Source organism: Cebus imitator, unplaced genomic scaffold (genome assembly GCF_001604975.1).
Source record: "Cebus imitator isolate Cc_AM_T3 unplaced genomic scaffold, Cebus_imitator-1.0 Scaffold4, whole genome shotgun sequence".
NCBI lineage: Eukaryota > Metazoa > Chordata > Mammalia > Primates > Cebidae > Cebus > Cebus imitator.
Genome location: NW_016107319.1, coordinates 4,756,718 through 4,772,347, shown reverse-complemented (window position 1 = coordinate 4,772,347; position 15,630 = coordinate 4,756,718). Strand labels below are relative to the sequence as shown.

Here is a 15,630-nt window from a genome sequence, read left to right as displayed (position 1 = left end):
AAAAAAAAAAAAAAAAGAAAGAAAGAAACTGCTGAAAACCAAAGATACAAAGATGCATTTTCTTTTGGAAAAGAGGTCTATGTTTGTCTATTGTGCACCATCTGCTGTGTGGAATGAGTATAGGTAACTAAGTCCTCTAAAGCCATCCCCCAGTGAGACATTGGGAAAACTTCTGGGATTGGAAATGGTGAGATGGGGAAGGAGTGGGAGAGCTCATTGAGAGTAGAATCAAAGGGAAGTCAAAGAGCGAGAATTAATGAAAAAGAGAAAAAGGGAGCAAGGACTCCCCAAAGTGTAAAAGCAGCATACGGCAAATTCGATAGTAGCCAAGATGAGGTTCCGTGTTATTTGAAATGTGCTACTCAAGGGGCTGAGGCTGTGGAGTGGCTCTCACTACAGGCAAATAGGTTTTGTTCTTTTGCATAGGTGCAGACTGCAGTGATGTTGCATCCATAGGGAATCCTCTCTTGGGTACCAACAGTAAAAGTGCTTCGTTGCTCAGCAATGATCAGAAAGTCTTCACATGCAAGCAGTTACTGGTTTTAGTTAACAGTTATTTATGGAGCACTGACAGGTTGCCCAAAAACACTCAGAGAAGAGTTGGGAAGTGGAAAACTGTCAGTTCCTGTGTTGCCTTGGGACAGTGTTTCTTGGCATATGTGATTGGGGGAAAGAAAGATAAAACAGTTGCAAATATTTAAGAATCGGGAGGTTTTACAGAAATAGCCAGATTTTGGGGGGCTTCTCTTTAAAACAATAAATATTTAAAAAATAAAAGCCCAGGCAATGTTGGGCTTGCATTCCAACATGGAAGCAATTTGCTGTGACTGAATAATCATGGCTTTATTTGAATGAGGCATACTACACTCTGCCACAGTCCTCACAGTTCCCTGTTAGTCCCCAACACTGATAGCAGGTGTCCGTTGCTATTTATCTTCAGACTTGGGCTTCATTTTTTTCTTTACAATAGAATTAAGTAGAAATGAAATTTTTTTTTTTTTTACCCAAGTGTTTGTCAAAACCAGAAAAATAAAAGACCAAGAAGAGTCCCATGCATTAGAAAAATGTTAACAAAATAGGATATACCAGATTACTTTGTGGAAGTGTAAAATATTTTCATATGCCTAATATACAAAAAATGTGCTATATACCTTCTCACTTGACTCAAATGGAACACCTGTGGGATACCTGCAGATATTAGGACTTCTTCCAATTATTGCAGTTGGAATACTTTATTTTTGCACATGAAATTTTCTTCCTCTGAATAATACACCATCATGCTAACATACGTTAGCAATAGGAAGTATAAACAATTCGAAATACCGCGTTCCCATTTCTAACCAAGATGTTCACTTGTAACAGTGAATACATAATATGGAATCACCAGTTTAAAGTCCCATCCCAATGTCATCATTGATATGCCCACTCATATACCTCCTGTGAGCGCTGGGGATAATGACACAGTTTCTTGTACAATTTAAGTGGTGTCACCTCTGTGAAGACTAGGGAACAGACTGCTGGTTGTTGTCTTAGTTAAACACTTTCTCACAATTTTCTAACATTGCATTTCTGGAACAGCTTGGAAATGTGCAGTGTTATCTGGTATAACTGGGAGAGGTGGGCACAGCCATCCATCTGATTTCCTGGAATGGGGCCATTTAGTTACTGGACAAGACCCCAGAGGTTTTCTTTGCACAGACTTCTCCTGATGCCCGTATAATTTTCTGCCCAGAAATCTCTTCAAGGCCCGTGGAGTTTTAGCTCTGGGGGGTGATATCTCTGAGTATGCGGCTTCCCAGCTGCACACACAATACTCCAATCAGTCTAGTCTTCTTTCAGACAATCCATGAGGGGAAATGTTGACATTGGCGAGCAAGGTCCTGCCAGCCCGATTGTTTCAAAGTATGTTGGTGATCACCATGTGTAAATGACCAAAGTAAATGCTGTTTTGCAAACTGCAATGAGTTTTACGTGATGTATTTTCCTACAAAACTCAGAATGGGAATTTCAGGTTAGTGTAGGCCGTGAAGCTACTGCATTTATTAGCATCAAGAGCACAGAGTCTCAAAGATGAGCTAATCTGTGAATAACTGTGCCATTTGTAACATCATAAACACGGACTAATGGGGATATGGTACAGTGGAATGCTGGTATTTGCAACCTGTCATCATATTAGTACAATGATGAAATTTGCTGCTCAGTTCCTCAGCAGATATTCAGTATCATGTTTGTGCCTTCTTGTTATAATTTGTACCGTATTAGTAGCATCTTACCATATTAGTGACTTTAAAATGTTTTTAAAATTATATCTCTCGGGTTGATGGAAATGGAATGTTGTGAGGCTGTGCAAGTATTAGTCATATTAAACTTGCCCTGTTAGCAGCTTTTCCTTGAACTGATACTTAAATGAGGTTTTAATATAAACAAAATGTACCTCTGAGATGTGTTTCCAGCTACAACCAATTTCTCCCAGTCCATTAGCTACTTTGTATCCCTTTTAAGAAACTTGAGATTGTGCTTTTATTGAGGAGCGAAAGTGTTTGTGCAACTCATTAGGCCAAACAGTGAGAAAGTAAACTCGGGGGCTGTGCCATCTCCTGAGTTCCTCTGCGGCCTGGTGAATGCTCCATTACTTCCCTGACCCTTAATTCAGGTGAGCACCTTTTGAGATTTTCCTGTCTGTCCCTATCTGTACCACTTGCTCCTTCTTCTCTTTGGCTCATGAGAAAGACTGGTAAGTCCGCTGTTCCTTCATTTTCATCTTTAGTCTCTGGATTGCAAAAGTTGTTTTCTTGTAGAAGAAGGAGGAAGGAGCACTGAGTAGACAAACCACCTGGTGTCCACTCTACAGGGTTTTTTCATGTTAGGGAAGCTGGTTTAGAAACCACCTTAGGAAATGACCTCATCCAGAAATGGTTTGACTTTGTATTATAGCTTTTTCTCTTGTTCATAATCAACCACATAGACATTCTCCCTGTCTCTCTCTCTCTTTCTTTCTGTCTCTCTCTCTCTCTTTCTTTCCAGAGTCTTACTCTATCACCCAGGCTGGACTGCAGTGGCTCACTCTTGACTCATTGCAACCTCCACCTCCCAGGTTCAAATGATTCTCCTGCCTCAGCTTCCTAAGTAGCTGGGATTACAGGCACCCTCCACCACACCCAGCTAATTTTTGTAATTTTAGTAGAGATGAAGTTTTGCCCCTGTTGGCCAGGCTGATCTCGAAACCCTGGCATCAAGTGACCCACCTGCCTCAGCCTCCCAAAGTGCTGAGGTTACAGGGATGAGCCGTCACACCCAGCGAAGACCCTATTTTCAAACGAGGTCACATTCTGAGGCATTGGGAATTAGGGTTTCAATGTATCCTTTTTGAGGGGAACATGGCTTAACTCATGACAGCCCACAGCCTGTGTGTATCTATCCCATATGGTGTACGTTCTCAATCAGCAGGGGCCATACAGTGTCTGTTGCTGCCTCTAACACTGACACTGCTAGAGGTCAGATGGAGGATTATTATCAGACTCACTGACTTCCCTTCTTATCTCTGCACCATCACCTGTGGCCAGGGGCTGCATATGTTCATTGAACAAACCCAGTTTTACTTGTTCATTATGCATCTGGCTCTGCCCCAGCTGGAGCTTGCAAACTGAAGATTGTGCAGGGAAAGTTTTTAAAGGGGAGACCCATGTGTGTTCCTAAAAGAAGCAGGGGGAGCGTGGCAGGGAAAAGGTATGCTGAGCAGGTACAACAACAACAACAAAAACCCCAGAATTCTTCATACGGAAAGTTGTGCATGAGTGGAACCACAGTTTGCACTGCGTACCTGCATTTTGTCATGCAGCGCAAGCCCCCAGGATAGAAGGACACATTCAGCAACTCCGAGTCCTTCTTTGTCAAGTTCAGGTTGTAAATTCTTGGAGAATTTAGAGGTGGTGTCACATCTGTTTCTCTCCCTCTGTATAAAGAAAAATAAAATGCCATATTGAATAAGTACCTCATAAAGACTTTTGCATTATGATGGAGAGAGAACCTGAAAGATGAGAGTGAGCATTTTCCAGCATGGCAGGAGGGAGGCTTGGGAGGGTGCTTGAGATGTTTAAGCTCTTGTCTTGATCTAGGTGGTGATTACATAGGGTGGCGTGTGTGTGTGTGTGTGTGTGTGTGTGTGTGTGTGTGTGTGTGTTTGTGTTTGTCAAACTGTACCCTTAAGATTTATGTGCTTTATAGAAGCATGGTTGCTAGGGGCTGGAGGGCAATAATTGGGAGTTATTATTAAGTGGGTATAGAATTCCAGTTTTGCAAGAAATAAAAAGTTATGTGGATGGATGGCAGTGATGGTGGCACAGCAATGTGAATACACTTAATGCAGCTGAACTATACATTTAAAATGGTGAAACTGTTAAATTCATGGTATATATGTTTTACCACAGTTTGAAAAAAGACAAACATACTTTACTATATCAATATTATTTCTCAGTCAAAAAGTAAAAGTAAATACAATAAAATGTCCCATCCCCATTTGTTTTGGGGCATCATGAAAAGGGTTGAACTGACCTCTGATTTCACACAACGTGCACAGGCAATTTTAGGGATCCTGACTGCAATATCTCAGCAGATTGTTGAACACTGGCATAAATAGATTATTTCCTGCAATGCCTTGCCTATCATTCTGTACCTTCTTCGGCTTCCTAAATCCTAGCAGTGAGTAACCTGTCTTTATCCTGGCAGAACTGCCTTCACTATGATTTCAATGCCAAAGTAATGACTATTTGTACTGAATACATTCAACAGAGCCGCAGTCCCTGGGGAATGTGTGTTTTTCTTCTTCGTGTTTGTTATAAAGTTTGCAGATCACCATTCCTCTAGTCACTTAAGCTGTCTGGCCTGTTCAGAGATTCTTCAGTGATTTGCTGTCTTGGTACCCTCTTATCCTGATCCATGTTCTCTTGGGGTACACTCACAACTTTATTTTTCTTTTTATTTTATTTACTTGTTTATTTTTGAGATGGAGTCTTGCTCTGTCGTCCAGGCCGGAGTGCAGTGGCACAGTCTCAGCTCACTGCAACCTCTGCCTCCCTGGTTTAAGTGATTTTCCTGCCTCAGCCTCCCGTTTGTTGGGATTATGGGTGTCTGCCACCATGCCTGGCTAATTTTTGTATTTTTAGTACAGACGGTGTTTCACCATATTGGCCAGGCTGGTCTCGAACTCCTGACCTTGTGATCTGCCCCCCTGAGCCTCCCAAAGTGTTCTGGGATTATAAGCATGAGCCATTGTGCCTGACCTCAACTTTATTTTTCTAGCAGCATGCAGGAGTTTTGGAATTGGCTGCCATATGAACCCTGGGTGTTAGGGCATGCTTCCTATCACTGCTGATGCTGAATAGTTCAGCCCTCTCTGTCTCTCCCTGGTGCAAGCCATCATTGTTCATTGCTTGGAAGACCACAACCACCCTTTCACTGGCCTTTTTACTCTCACTGTGCCTCAAGGCCACAATCCATCATCAGGACCAAGGGAGCCTTTGAGATAAGTCATTCTCTCATCGACCTTCCTTAGCAGTTTCTCATTGCTTGTGGAGCAAACCCCAGATTGCACCTTTGATGACTGAGGCTCTGCATAAACTGCTCTTTACCTCACTTCCCATCCTCAGCCCTAGTGATTTGCTGGCCCTAGCCACAGTGGCCTTATTTTATTTTTATTTTTTTGAGATGGAGATTCACTCTTTTGCCAGGGCTGGAGTGCAGTGGCATGATCTTGAGTCACTGCAACCTCCATCTCCGTGGTTCAAGCGATTCTCTTGCCTCAGACTCCCAAGTAGCTGAGATTACAGGTGCATGCCACCATCCCCGACCGATTTTTGCATTTTTAATAGAGACAGGATTTCACCTTGTTGGCCAGGCTGGTCTTGAATTCTTGACCTCCTCCAGCCTCAGCCTTCCAGAGTGCTGGGATTACAGGCTTGAGCCACCATGCCTGGCCTTACTAAGATGCAGAATATGGTTATAATGTTCATTCTAGCGACCTTGTTTGTGTATATATGTCCTAAACCTTAGCTGTGATAACTTGGCCACTCCTCATGGGAAGACAAACAGGAAGATAGTCCTAGCTTTAGAAAAATTTACCTCCCAGTGCTGGAAAAATAGAAGCACTCATTTCTCACTAGCGATGAGAATGGGAGTAGCAGGAGCTTTTACAGGGAAGACATTATTTATAGACTTTTTAATTAATTTGTTCATTGACTCAATACAAATTGATCATTTCACTATACCTGTGTTTTATATCTCAAGCTTGGAGTTGGGTAGTCAAGTGATGGTTTTATTATTGTACATATTTCATAATAATTATATATTTTAAATACTTCATAATGAATAATTTTTAAAAATTATTCTGATGACCCTGGCCTTGGTAACATGGATGACTGCAGCAATAATACCTGCCTGAAGAATCCAATGATGGGATTGCCCTTACTGATGCACTAGTATGTTTAGCCATATTCCTGTTGAGGTCAGTCTTTTTAGTGGCATTAATATTCCTTCCAGGCAGTGGAGTTTGGGATAATATGGTAGAAATTTCTGGAGTTTCTCTGAAAGAAGAATCTGCCTGTGCTCCCGTGACCAGAGAGATCACAATTGGAAATGAGCAGCCATGTGGTTGAAGTGGAAGTGATTGACTGTCCGGTTCTCAGTGACAGTAGGTGCTAACCAGCCCTATTAGCAGGATGCTGGAGAAAGACTTTGGAGATCACTCCTTGGTGTTCAAATTCCCTGTTATCTATCTTGGTAAACTCCAGCCTTCTGGTTGGATATTTTAGCTACTGCAACATTGGAGATTTATGGTTCTGAATGAGTCTGCCTTCTCAGGAATTCTTTTGTACAGAATGCAGTGCCAAGTGATGTCCTGTAAACACCTAAGTGAAGGTTCCAGGCTTGGCATGTTGGTTTGTGCCTGTAATCCCAGTACTTTGGAAGGCCGAGGTGGGTGGATCACTTGAGGCTAGAGTTTGAGACCAGCCTGGGCAACATGGCAAAACCCTATCTCTACCAAAAACACCAAAAATTAGCTGAATGTGGTAGCATGCACCTGTGCTCCCAGCTACTAAGGGGGCTGAGGTGGGAGGATCACTTGAGCCTGGGAAGTGGAGGTTGCAGTGAGCTGAGATCACGCCACTGCGCTCCAACCTGGATGAGAGAGTGAGATCCTGTCTCAGAAAAACACAAACAAACAAACAAACAAACAAAAACGGGTTTCAGCACTGATTCAGTTGAGTTTATCAACTCGTTTTTCACATTTAGTTCAATGTTTAGTAACACGACTCTTCAATGAAGACTTGCAGACTTTCTTTCATAAAGCTTAAAGTTAGATGCTGATTGCCATTTATAATTAATATGTCACAATGGCATTAAATTTCTGTAATAGATTAGAAGCCATTGAAACAGATAGGCCACCAGTAGCTTAATCAGTGTTGGTTTCAGACTGTTGCTTTGCAATTGATTAATTATTGTGTTGAGTTGATAACTGATAACTGGATTAATTATTTTAAAATAATTTCTCTTGAAGCTTGAGAATAGGAGTTGTAAATGTTTCCAGCAGGAAAGCAGCTCCGGACCTACCAGCCTGCTTGTAAATAGGGGGAAAAATGGTCTTGAATGGAATATTTGAATATGTTTACTTTGTTATTAAAATGATTTAAAATGGAAGGTTTTGGGGGCAGCAGTAAATAGAAAATGTCATTTTGCTCATTTCAAGGAACAAGGTTTAAGGAATTGATTGAATCATCAATTTGGTTATGAGCAGAATTTCAAATAGAAATAATTTGCTGACACCCCCCGAGGGGACAGCCCACTGAATGTTCCATTCCGTCTGTTTAACCTCTGGACTCCAAAGTACAGGGATTGTAACACCTCCCACACTTGATTAATGAGAAACAGCTGTCTCCTGCTTGTGACACAGTGATAAAAAGTTTCTCCATCTTAGGGTAAATCTCATTCCTTGCAGAGGGACCACATGTTCAAGCAGGTGGGAGAATGAATGGGTGCAAACTCAGAAGAGGCAGGAAGAGCTTAACCACAGACTCATTTAGGCCCACAGAAGCTGGAGATTAAATATAAAAAACAAGAAGTGACAGATACCAGTCCCCTGGTATATTAGAGGCCGTGAAGTCTAGATTGTATATATACCTCACTGTGGATCAAATGTGTTTCTTGGTTGGCTTTCTCAGAGCTTGTAAGAGATCTCAGTCTAGATGCACAAGAAACAACTTACTACATTATTCATTTTTAATCAATTTAATTTTAAATCCAGATTCTTATCCCTGTCAGGCAAAATGTTCACTTTCAGCTAGTTCACTCCTTTCCCTTTTCCTAGAGATATGCAAGAGCCTGGGAGATGATGGTGCCCAGAAGGCACTGGGCATGGGTCAGTTGTTAGCGGTTGCCATGGTCACATCTGCTGTCAGGTGCACATAGTGCATCTTGGGTTGGTGGCTCACTTGGTCCTCTACCATCCTGAGGAATGGTGTCTTTGTGGTGAAGCTGGAAACCCTGCCACTTATCATCCTGCCTATCCAGAGGCACCATGCGGCTGTTTCCTTCTGGGACCCAAAGCTGTTTTCCCCACTCACAGTCTTGATGCCCTGTGACCTCTTAAAGGCCCTATGACTCTTGTGATCATCTTTCAGTTCACCTACCCTAATCCTTCCCGTGAGCTTCTGATCAAACATCTGCAAGGCATGGGCAAATAAATGTGTGGGGCAGACCTGGTATAATGTATTCAAGATATGGAAGGACTGTGGTAAATAGGAGAGCATGATTCAGGTCTAAAGGCATTCAGACACAATTAAATAAAAGAGAACACTGTGCTGGTCAAATGGACTATATATATGTATATGTGTGTGTGTATATATATAATATATATATATATGAACTAATGTATCTATGAAATACATACACACATGTATGTATGTATGTATATAAGTATGAACTAAGGCATATATGAAATACATACACATGTATATATATTTTATATATTATATATATAGGGGAATAGTAATTGAGGAGAGAAGAAGAAAATGTGGACAAAAAAAGCACATTAATAATTGAAAAAATAACCTCGCTATGCTTATCTGTAAGAGGAAAAAAGAAAATGTGAATTTTCATGGACCTAGTAACGTCTTACTTAGAGAAACCCATTTTTTCCTTTAGTTGATTTCGGCAGGCCACTTGTAAGAAATTGAGCTCCATGCAGCAGTGCCCCAAGAGAAAGGGGAATGTAAAGGTGCTGCATGGTAACTGACTTCAGTGACCATGTGAGAGGGCTGAAGGATTTCAGAGGTGATGATACATTTCTTCAAGTTGAGCTTCAAAGACCAGAGGCTGATTAGTCTCCTGTGCTCACTTACCCTAAGTGAAATGAGGTTTCTCCCTAATGTAGAACAGATGACCTGTAACTCTCATTGCAGAAAATGAGCATTGAATGAATGTAAAATGTACACATAACCATGATACGTTCATACTCCCCCCATCTCTTGTGTCTATCTATATCTGATGATCTAATCTATTTGTCTGTCATCTGTCTTGTGTCCTGTCCATCTATCCATCCATCCATCGATCCATCCATCCATCTGTCCATCCGTCTGTCCATCCATCCATCTGCCTTTTCCTCTATCTGTATATCTGTGTGTCTGTCTGTCTGTCCCCGCCCGCCCATCCATCCTACTAATGTGTCAGTGTCTTACTCTGAATGGAAATAATGAAGATAAAGTAAGTATTGTATTTAACTGTGAAAGTTCTATATGAACACCATATCTAAAGTTGTGTGTGTATGTGTGTGTGCGTGCATGTGTAAGTGTGTGTACTTACATCTCAAATAAAGAGGCTGCAAACATAAATGCCTATAAAGGCCAGGCCTATAAGGAAAGTTGGTTATTCTACTTGCCAAATAACATCTGATCCCAGGGAGTGGTGGAGACGAGAGAGCTGGAACATGTTTGTCACCTAAAGAGAGAAACTGCCATTCAGCACTGGCCCATGGTTATCACTATGAAAACATAGACTTTACCTTGCTGGATCATTCAATATTTCCAAAAATACATGCAAGTGATTACTTGAAATCTCTTCATTTTTAAATATTGGCAAATAATAGATTTTACCTCGCTGGATCATTCAATATTTCCAAAGAATACATGCAAGTTATTATTTGAAACCTCTTGATTTTTAAAGATTGGCAAAGTTATGTTTCAGAAAGATATCAATATATTGGCTGAATGAAATGCATTGCTGCTATGGGTTTGAACATCTGCGTTAGCATTTCACCACGACTGCTTCTGAGTGCCTACACAGAGATGGATACAGAGCACAGGTGTTCAGTGGAATATTTGTGGAATCAATGAATGAACACATGCATGCAAGTTTTTAAAGAGTGGGGTGCTTAGTCATTTTTCCCTAAATGTTCCTATCAGAAAGGGCACGTTTTGTCCCTTGTACAAATTGAGAATTAGTGACGGTCTTGTCTGGAGGTGATCTCTATCACCAGAAACCATAAGGAAGATGAGTTTTCTGTGTTTTCTTCACTGTAATGACGAAGCGTGTGCAGAACGTCTCCCAAGTAGAAGCAGTCAATTCTGGTTTGTTCAGGTGGTCCAGGTTTTAGCGTTGAAAATCCTGCATCCCAGGAAACCCTTCTTCCCAGTCAAACCAGGATGCTGTGCCATTCCATTCTCGATCCTCTTTGCTTTGATTCATGGACTCTAAAATGTAGTAAGCAGACTGGTCATTGTACACGCCTGGGTGAGAATTTTCCAGCTGGGGGCTGAGTAGTTATTTTTTTACCTCTCTGAGATAGCCAGCCCTGAGGCTGTCTCCATCACTGCCTGTTTTATGGCACGGCTTGGTGGTGGTACTCTCCATCATGCTTGGGCAGTATGCATCTTTTTGGGACTACCTACAGGGCATTTTAACAGGTTACTTGCCACCTGTCTCATGTGGCAAATGATTCCACAATTTACCTGATGCTTTTAATTGTTCAGGTGACATTTTGCCTTGGGCAGTTTTAGGTAAAAATTAAAATCAACAAGGGGCTCGGTTAAGCAGTTTTCTCTGCATGCCATGTAAAAATATAACTAATGGTCAAAACTCATACCTGAGCAGGAGATCATGTTTTCCCCCTCCCCTTCTGTACATTGCCTGTTTTAATATTAATTTCTTCTTTATCCATATATCAATAATTGAACACTGCATCAATTAATATGCCAGGCAAATTGCATTCCCCATCCTCTCATTCACGATGAGTTTCAGTAATGGAGATAATTTTCAAGATAAAATATACAATTTAAAATGGATTAAAAAGAAAAACCAATAAAGGAGAAGTGATTTGTAGAAGAACAGTTTTTGAGTACTTTCAGGAAATCTTAGCTGTGCCTCCATGCCGATGGATTTTGTAAAGAGAGCTTGTTGCAATGATCAAGTTTTATGCATGCTGCAACGTTTCCTAGGTCTGCAGTTGCAAAGAAAGAGAGGGAAGAAAGAATGTATACAGACACAGACACACACACACACACACACACACACACTCTGTAAAATCTGGTCTTCTAAGGAGGGCGTATGTATCATCTCCCTCCTTCGATTAGGAAGCTACAGATGCATTCTAGCAAGTCTACTTGAAGCTTTCCATTTGCTGGGCTTACTTGGTGGGGCTTGGTTTTTTGCTTTTGATTTGCTGAATTGGCACACAGTCTTCTGACGGCCCATCCTCCGGCCCCCCTTCCCCTTCCCCAGTCCACACCCTGGCTGAGAGCCCCTGCACAGAGAAGAGGGGCAGGCGACAGCTGCAGCTGTGGGCAGGACTTCAGCCTCTGAGCCGGCAGTGACACCGTGGCGTCGGTAGATGGCTGTAGACAAGTGAGCTGAGCTGTGCGGTGTGAAGAGTAATGAGTCTGGGGAGGCCTTGACCTGCCTGGATGCTGCTTTTATCTGAAGTACATTTAAAGAGATAAAGGGGAAGCCGGGTTGCTGCACATGTTCTTTTCTCTGCGGCTGGAGCTTTACTTTGAGTTTAAAAAAATTCTCAGATGCTGGCCTCCCAGAGTCACGGGCTCTGTGCAGCTGGGCTTGCCTCAAGAGGATCGGGCGCCTTCCTGTAAATTCCACCAGTGGGGACTTCCGTGAATCTCCCACCCGCCATCAGGAAATGGTGTAGTGCCTGTCTGTGTATGATCACACCATCGCTGGTATTATGAATAGTACCAGTATCATCAGTTTTTATTTTCGCCATTGTGGCTGGCCGCCTAAAGTGTCTGGATTTGCTCATTAAACAGCCAAACCAAGAATTTGTTACCTAAGCAGGCTTGACAGAAGAGAAAACAAAGGCAAGAGTTAGGAAGGGAAAAGAGAGAAAGAGAGAAGGAGGGAGAGAGGGAGGGAGGGAGGAGGGAGGGAGAGAGAGAGAGAGAGAGAGAGGGAGAGAGAGAGAGAGAGGGAGACAGCCAGAAGCAAGTCACATCACATACAGTGCCACTGAAGGAATGTTATCCTCATAAACTCATAAACAAGCACAGCAAACCTTGTGTAAGGAAGGAAGAGGGTCTCTAAGGACTTGACAGGAAAAGGCAAGATTTTCTACCCACTGGTTTCAGTTTTTCTTCCAGATACTCTTGGTGAAGTAAGGAGACTTCTGTTTGCTGACAGAGCCCTTGATTTCTCTTTCAAGATGATGATGTATTTGTGGGTAGGTAGTGTCTCTTTCGCTCTCTCTTTCTCTCTCACTGTCTCTCTTTCTCTCTCTCTCTTTCTCTCTTTCTCTCTCTCTCTTTCTCTCTGATTAATAAATTGACTTTGGGGATAAAGATTGCAACCCAGAGTAATCGCATTTTGTGTAAGGTGATTATGCTGTAGCAGAATAATCTTGCACTGCTATAGTACATGTGCTTGCCTTTCCAGTGGGAGTTTAGGCAAGACCTGGTTCATTAGCATGAAGCTGCAATTTGGTTTTCAGTTGCAAAAAGGAAACACACAAAAAATGTGTGTTCATTTGTGTATGGGGGTGGGGGTAGGGATGCATGGTTTTCTGTTTTTTGAAAACATTGGTGGTGGTGAACTCAGAAAAAAGAAACGGTCTAGGAAGTCGGGTTAGACATGAAGCAAATCCTACATCACTTGTAGCTGTGCGGGATTTCATTTAATTACCAAGAATGAACTGCTCTCAGTAGTGGTGGCTTTGTTTATTTGTTTTGTTTTTGTCTCTGTTTGTCGCTCAAAAGTGACTACTTATCTGTCATTTTGGGGTTGCGTGCTGTAGAAGAGAGTAACATGTTTCATTTGCTTTAACCCGATGTCTGTCTGTCTATATGTATGTGAGAGTGTATTTTACAAGGTTGGTCTAGAAAAATGTAGATTTACATGCACTTACTCTGGCTTACTGATAAATACTGTATAGTTTTGTTTTTTTTTTTCTAGCAATGGTATTAAAATAAAAGCAATGAAGTGGTAACCTGTAGTTATGAATTACAATATTTAACTGTTGAAACAATAAAAAAATAGTAATCTAGCATGAATGGCTTAGAAAAAATTACTTACTATGTTTGAGGAGACAAATATATATCCTAGTGTAGTTTAGGCAATAAAGAGCATGTGTAAATTTCTCATGCCAGTAACCAAAGTCCTAGCTCTGTGATTTCAGGTTAAGAGCAGGTGTTCCCTGCTTTGCCAAGGGAGGGAGGCATTTTTGAGGTTCAACTCTACCAGTCTCTTTCATCGACATCATCATCACTGTTGTTTTTCGTTGTTCAGCAGACTTAGAAAAACCTCTTTTTATCCCCCTGCCTCCAGTCCCTGCTCTGGTTCAACTCCGATCTGTGAACTCTCTTTGCTGTAAAGGAAGAAGGCCTTTTTGTTGAATTCTTTGTTAATCACGTTGGTTCTTTGACCTCTGCTGGTTTCTAGGTCTGCCCTGCCCCTCAGTGAGCCTTGTCATTTACACCCCTGCCCCCTTTCTTTGGGACATTTTCCTTTGTAGCGACTTCAGCTCCATTTCTACCCGGTTTATTTTTGCACAATTTAATACAATGAATTCTGGCAGTTGGAGACAGACTTTCTCTATTATTATTTTGTCTTCATTTCAGGGCAAGTTTTCCCTTCAAGCTTGCGTATCATGAAAGAGGCATTCGGAAACACAAAACCACTAGTTAAAACAGCATAAACTTAACAGAGTTCTACCTAACATCACTGAATTCTCATACCATTTATTTTTGACGTTGGAGGTAGAAGCAGTTACAATTTTGAATGTTTACAAATGCTGATTTTTAAGCACTAAAAAAAAGTAGTTGCATGGGATTATCACCTCAATACTTAAGGAAATAATTATACTAGTATTTCATGGAAAGGAGCCTTTATGGCTTTTATTTTGTGACCAGAGTCTGGTTAATTATAAACTTCAGTAATTTCTTTAGGCTGTGGTGAGTTGGTGTCTGGTCACACTCTTTTCCTGAGTTGTTAAGTAGTGTCTGTGATATTATTTATGAAGTTCGTTAGCTCTTACATATGGACACATTTGCAACTCAAAGCAGAGGAAAAGTGTTGCATGTCCCAGACCCCCTTCCACAGCCGAAAAACTTGCTGACCTGTTTCCTACTAATTAATCTTGACTTAAAAGCAGCATACCTCAATTTCTATGTTCGTCTTTCAGACCAATGCATTTTTGGGCTACACGTTTTTATTAACATGTTTATCAAATTGAAAAGTGGGTACTACCTTGCTCTCCTGTGCTCAAGTATTCTATTTACATCTTTACTTCAGATTTTTTTTTTCTGCATTCAAAAAATGCAGAGACTTTAAATTGGAACAGCTGGATGCAGGCTGTTTAAGGAGATATGAATTAGCAAGCCAGCATTAACACTGTGAGGTTGGAGAGGTTTTCCATTCTTTTCTTCTTCTTCTTCTTTTTTAATGCAGAGGTTCTGCTCTTGCCTTCTAGTCTGTAAATAAAGATACTCTAAATGTGGTTGATATCTCTGTTTAAGAGCTCATCTTGCTTTAGGAAAATGAGCCTCAGCCACATCGATGTGTGAAAATAGTGTTTGCTACTCTCTCATGGAAATAAAAGTGAAAATGAAGACACAAGGAGAGACAGTAAAATAGAATCCACATTCAGTTTACTCATGGCATTGTTTCTTAAATTTGTAAAGCAGTCTCTTTATATGCACCTATCTGTGTTAATAGCACACAATTTCAGTAAGTAGATTTTTACTAAAACGGAAAACTTTCTGCTGGGGGGAGGTGTGGAGTAGACGGTATAGCCTTTCCTTCTTCTTTAGACTTACTAAGTCATTTTAGTGTATAAGGATGGTCCCGTGGATTTGAAAGGAAAAGAAACATTTTGGAATCGTATTAATTAAAAATAATGTAGCTACACTAAAGCCAAGCCCATTAAATAGTTACAGATGCTTAATACGTTCATCGTTTAGTGTCATCTCAGATTTGTACATTTTTTTCCCTTAAATTTATTTAAGAAAGTTTTCCTATAGGTAATCAGTTTTGTAGTTTTCATTGTATTTCATTTTCCCCAAGTGAGTACAGGTTGCTGTACAGTGGAAAGAAAGTTGAGTTCTCTGCAACCATTGGCTGACTTCCTGGCAGTTTTGATTC

At 41.1% G+C, this 15,630-nt stretch overlaps 1 protein-coding gene across 2 annotated transcripts in view; it reads left to right on the top strand.

Annotated features, from left to right (window-relative positions):
* RBFOX1 (RNA binding fox-1 homolog 1) overlaps positions 1-15,630 on the top strand; it is a 754,257-nt gene that overhangs the window by 99,824 nt on the left and 638,803 nt on the right. Inside the window, exon 1 of one of the 2 annotated variants that reach the window (XM_037740311.1) lies at positions 12,474-12,715. The exons of the other annotated variant lie outside the window; for it this stretch is intronic. Within the exon in view, the coding sequence (XP_037596239.1) occupies positions 12,698-12,715 (18 nt within the window). The 5' untranslated portion in view covers positions 12,474-12,697. Of the gene's footprint in view, positions 1-12,473; positions 12,716-15,630 lie in introns of those variants that run through there. 2 annotated transcript variants of the gene reach the window in all.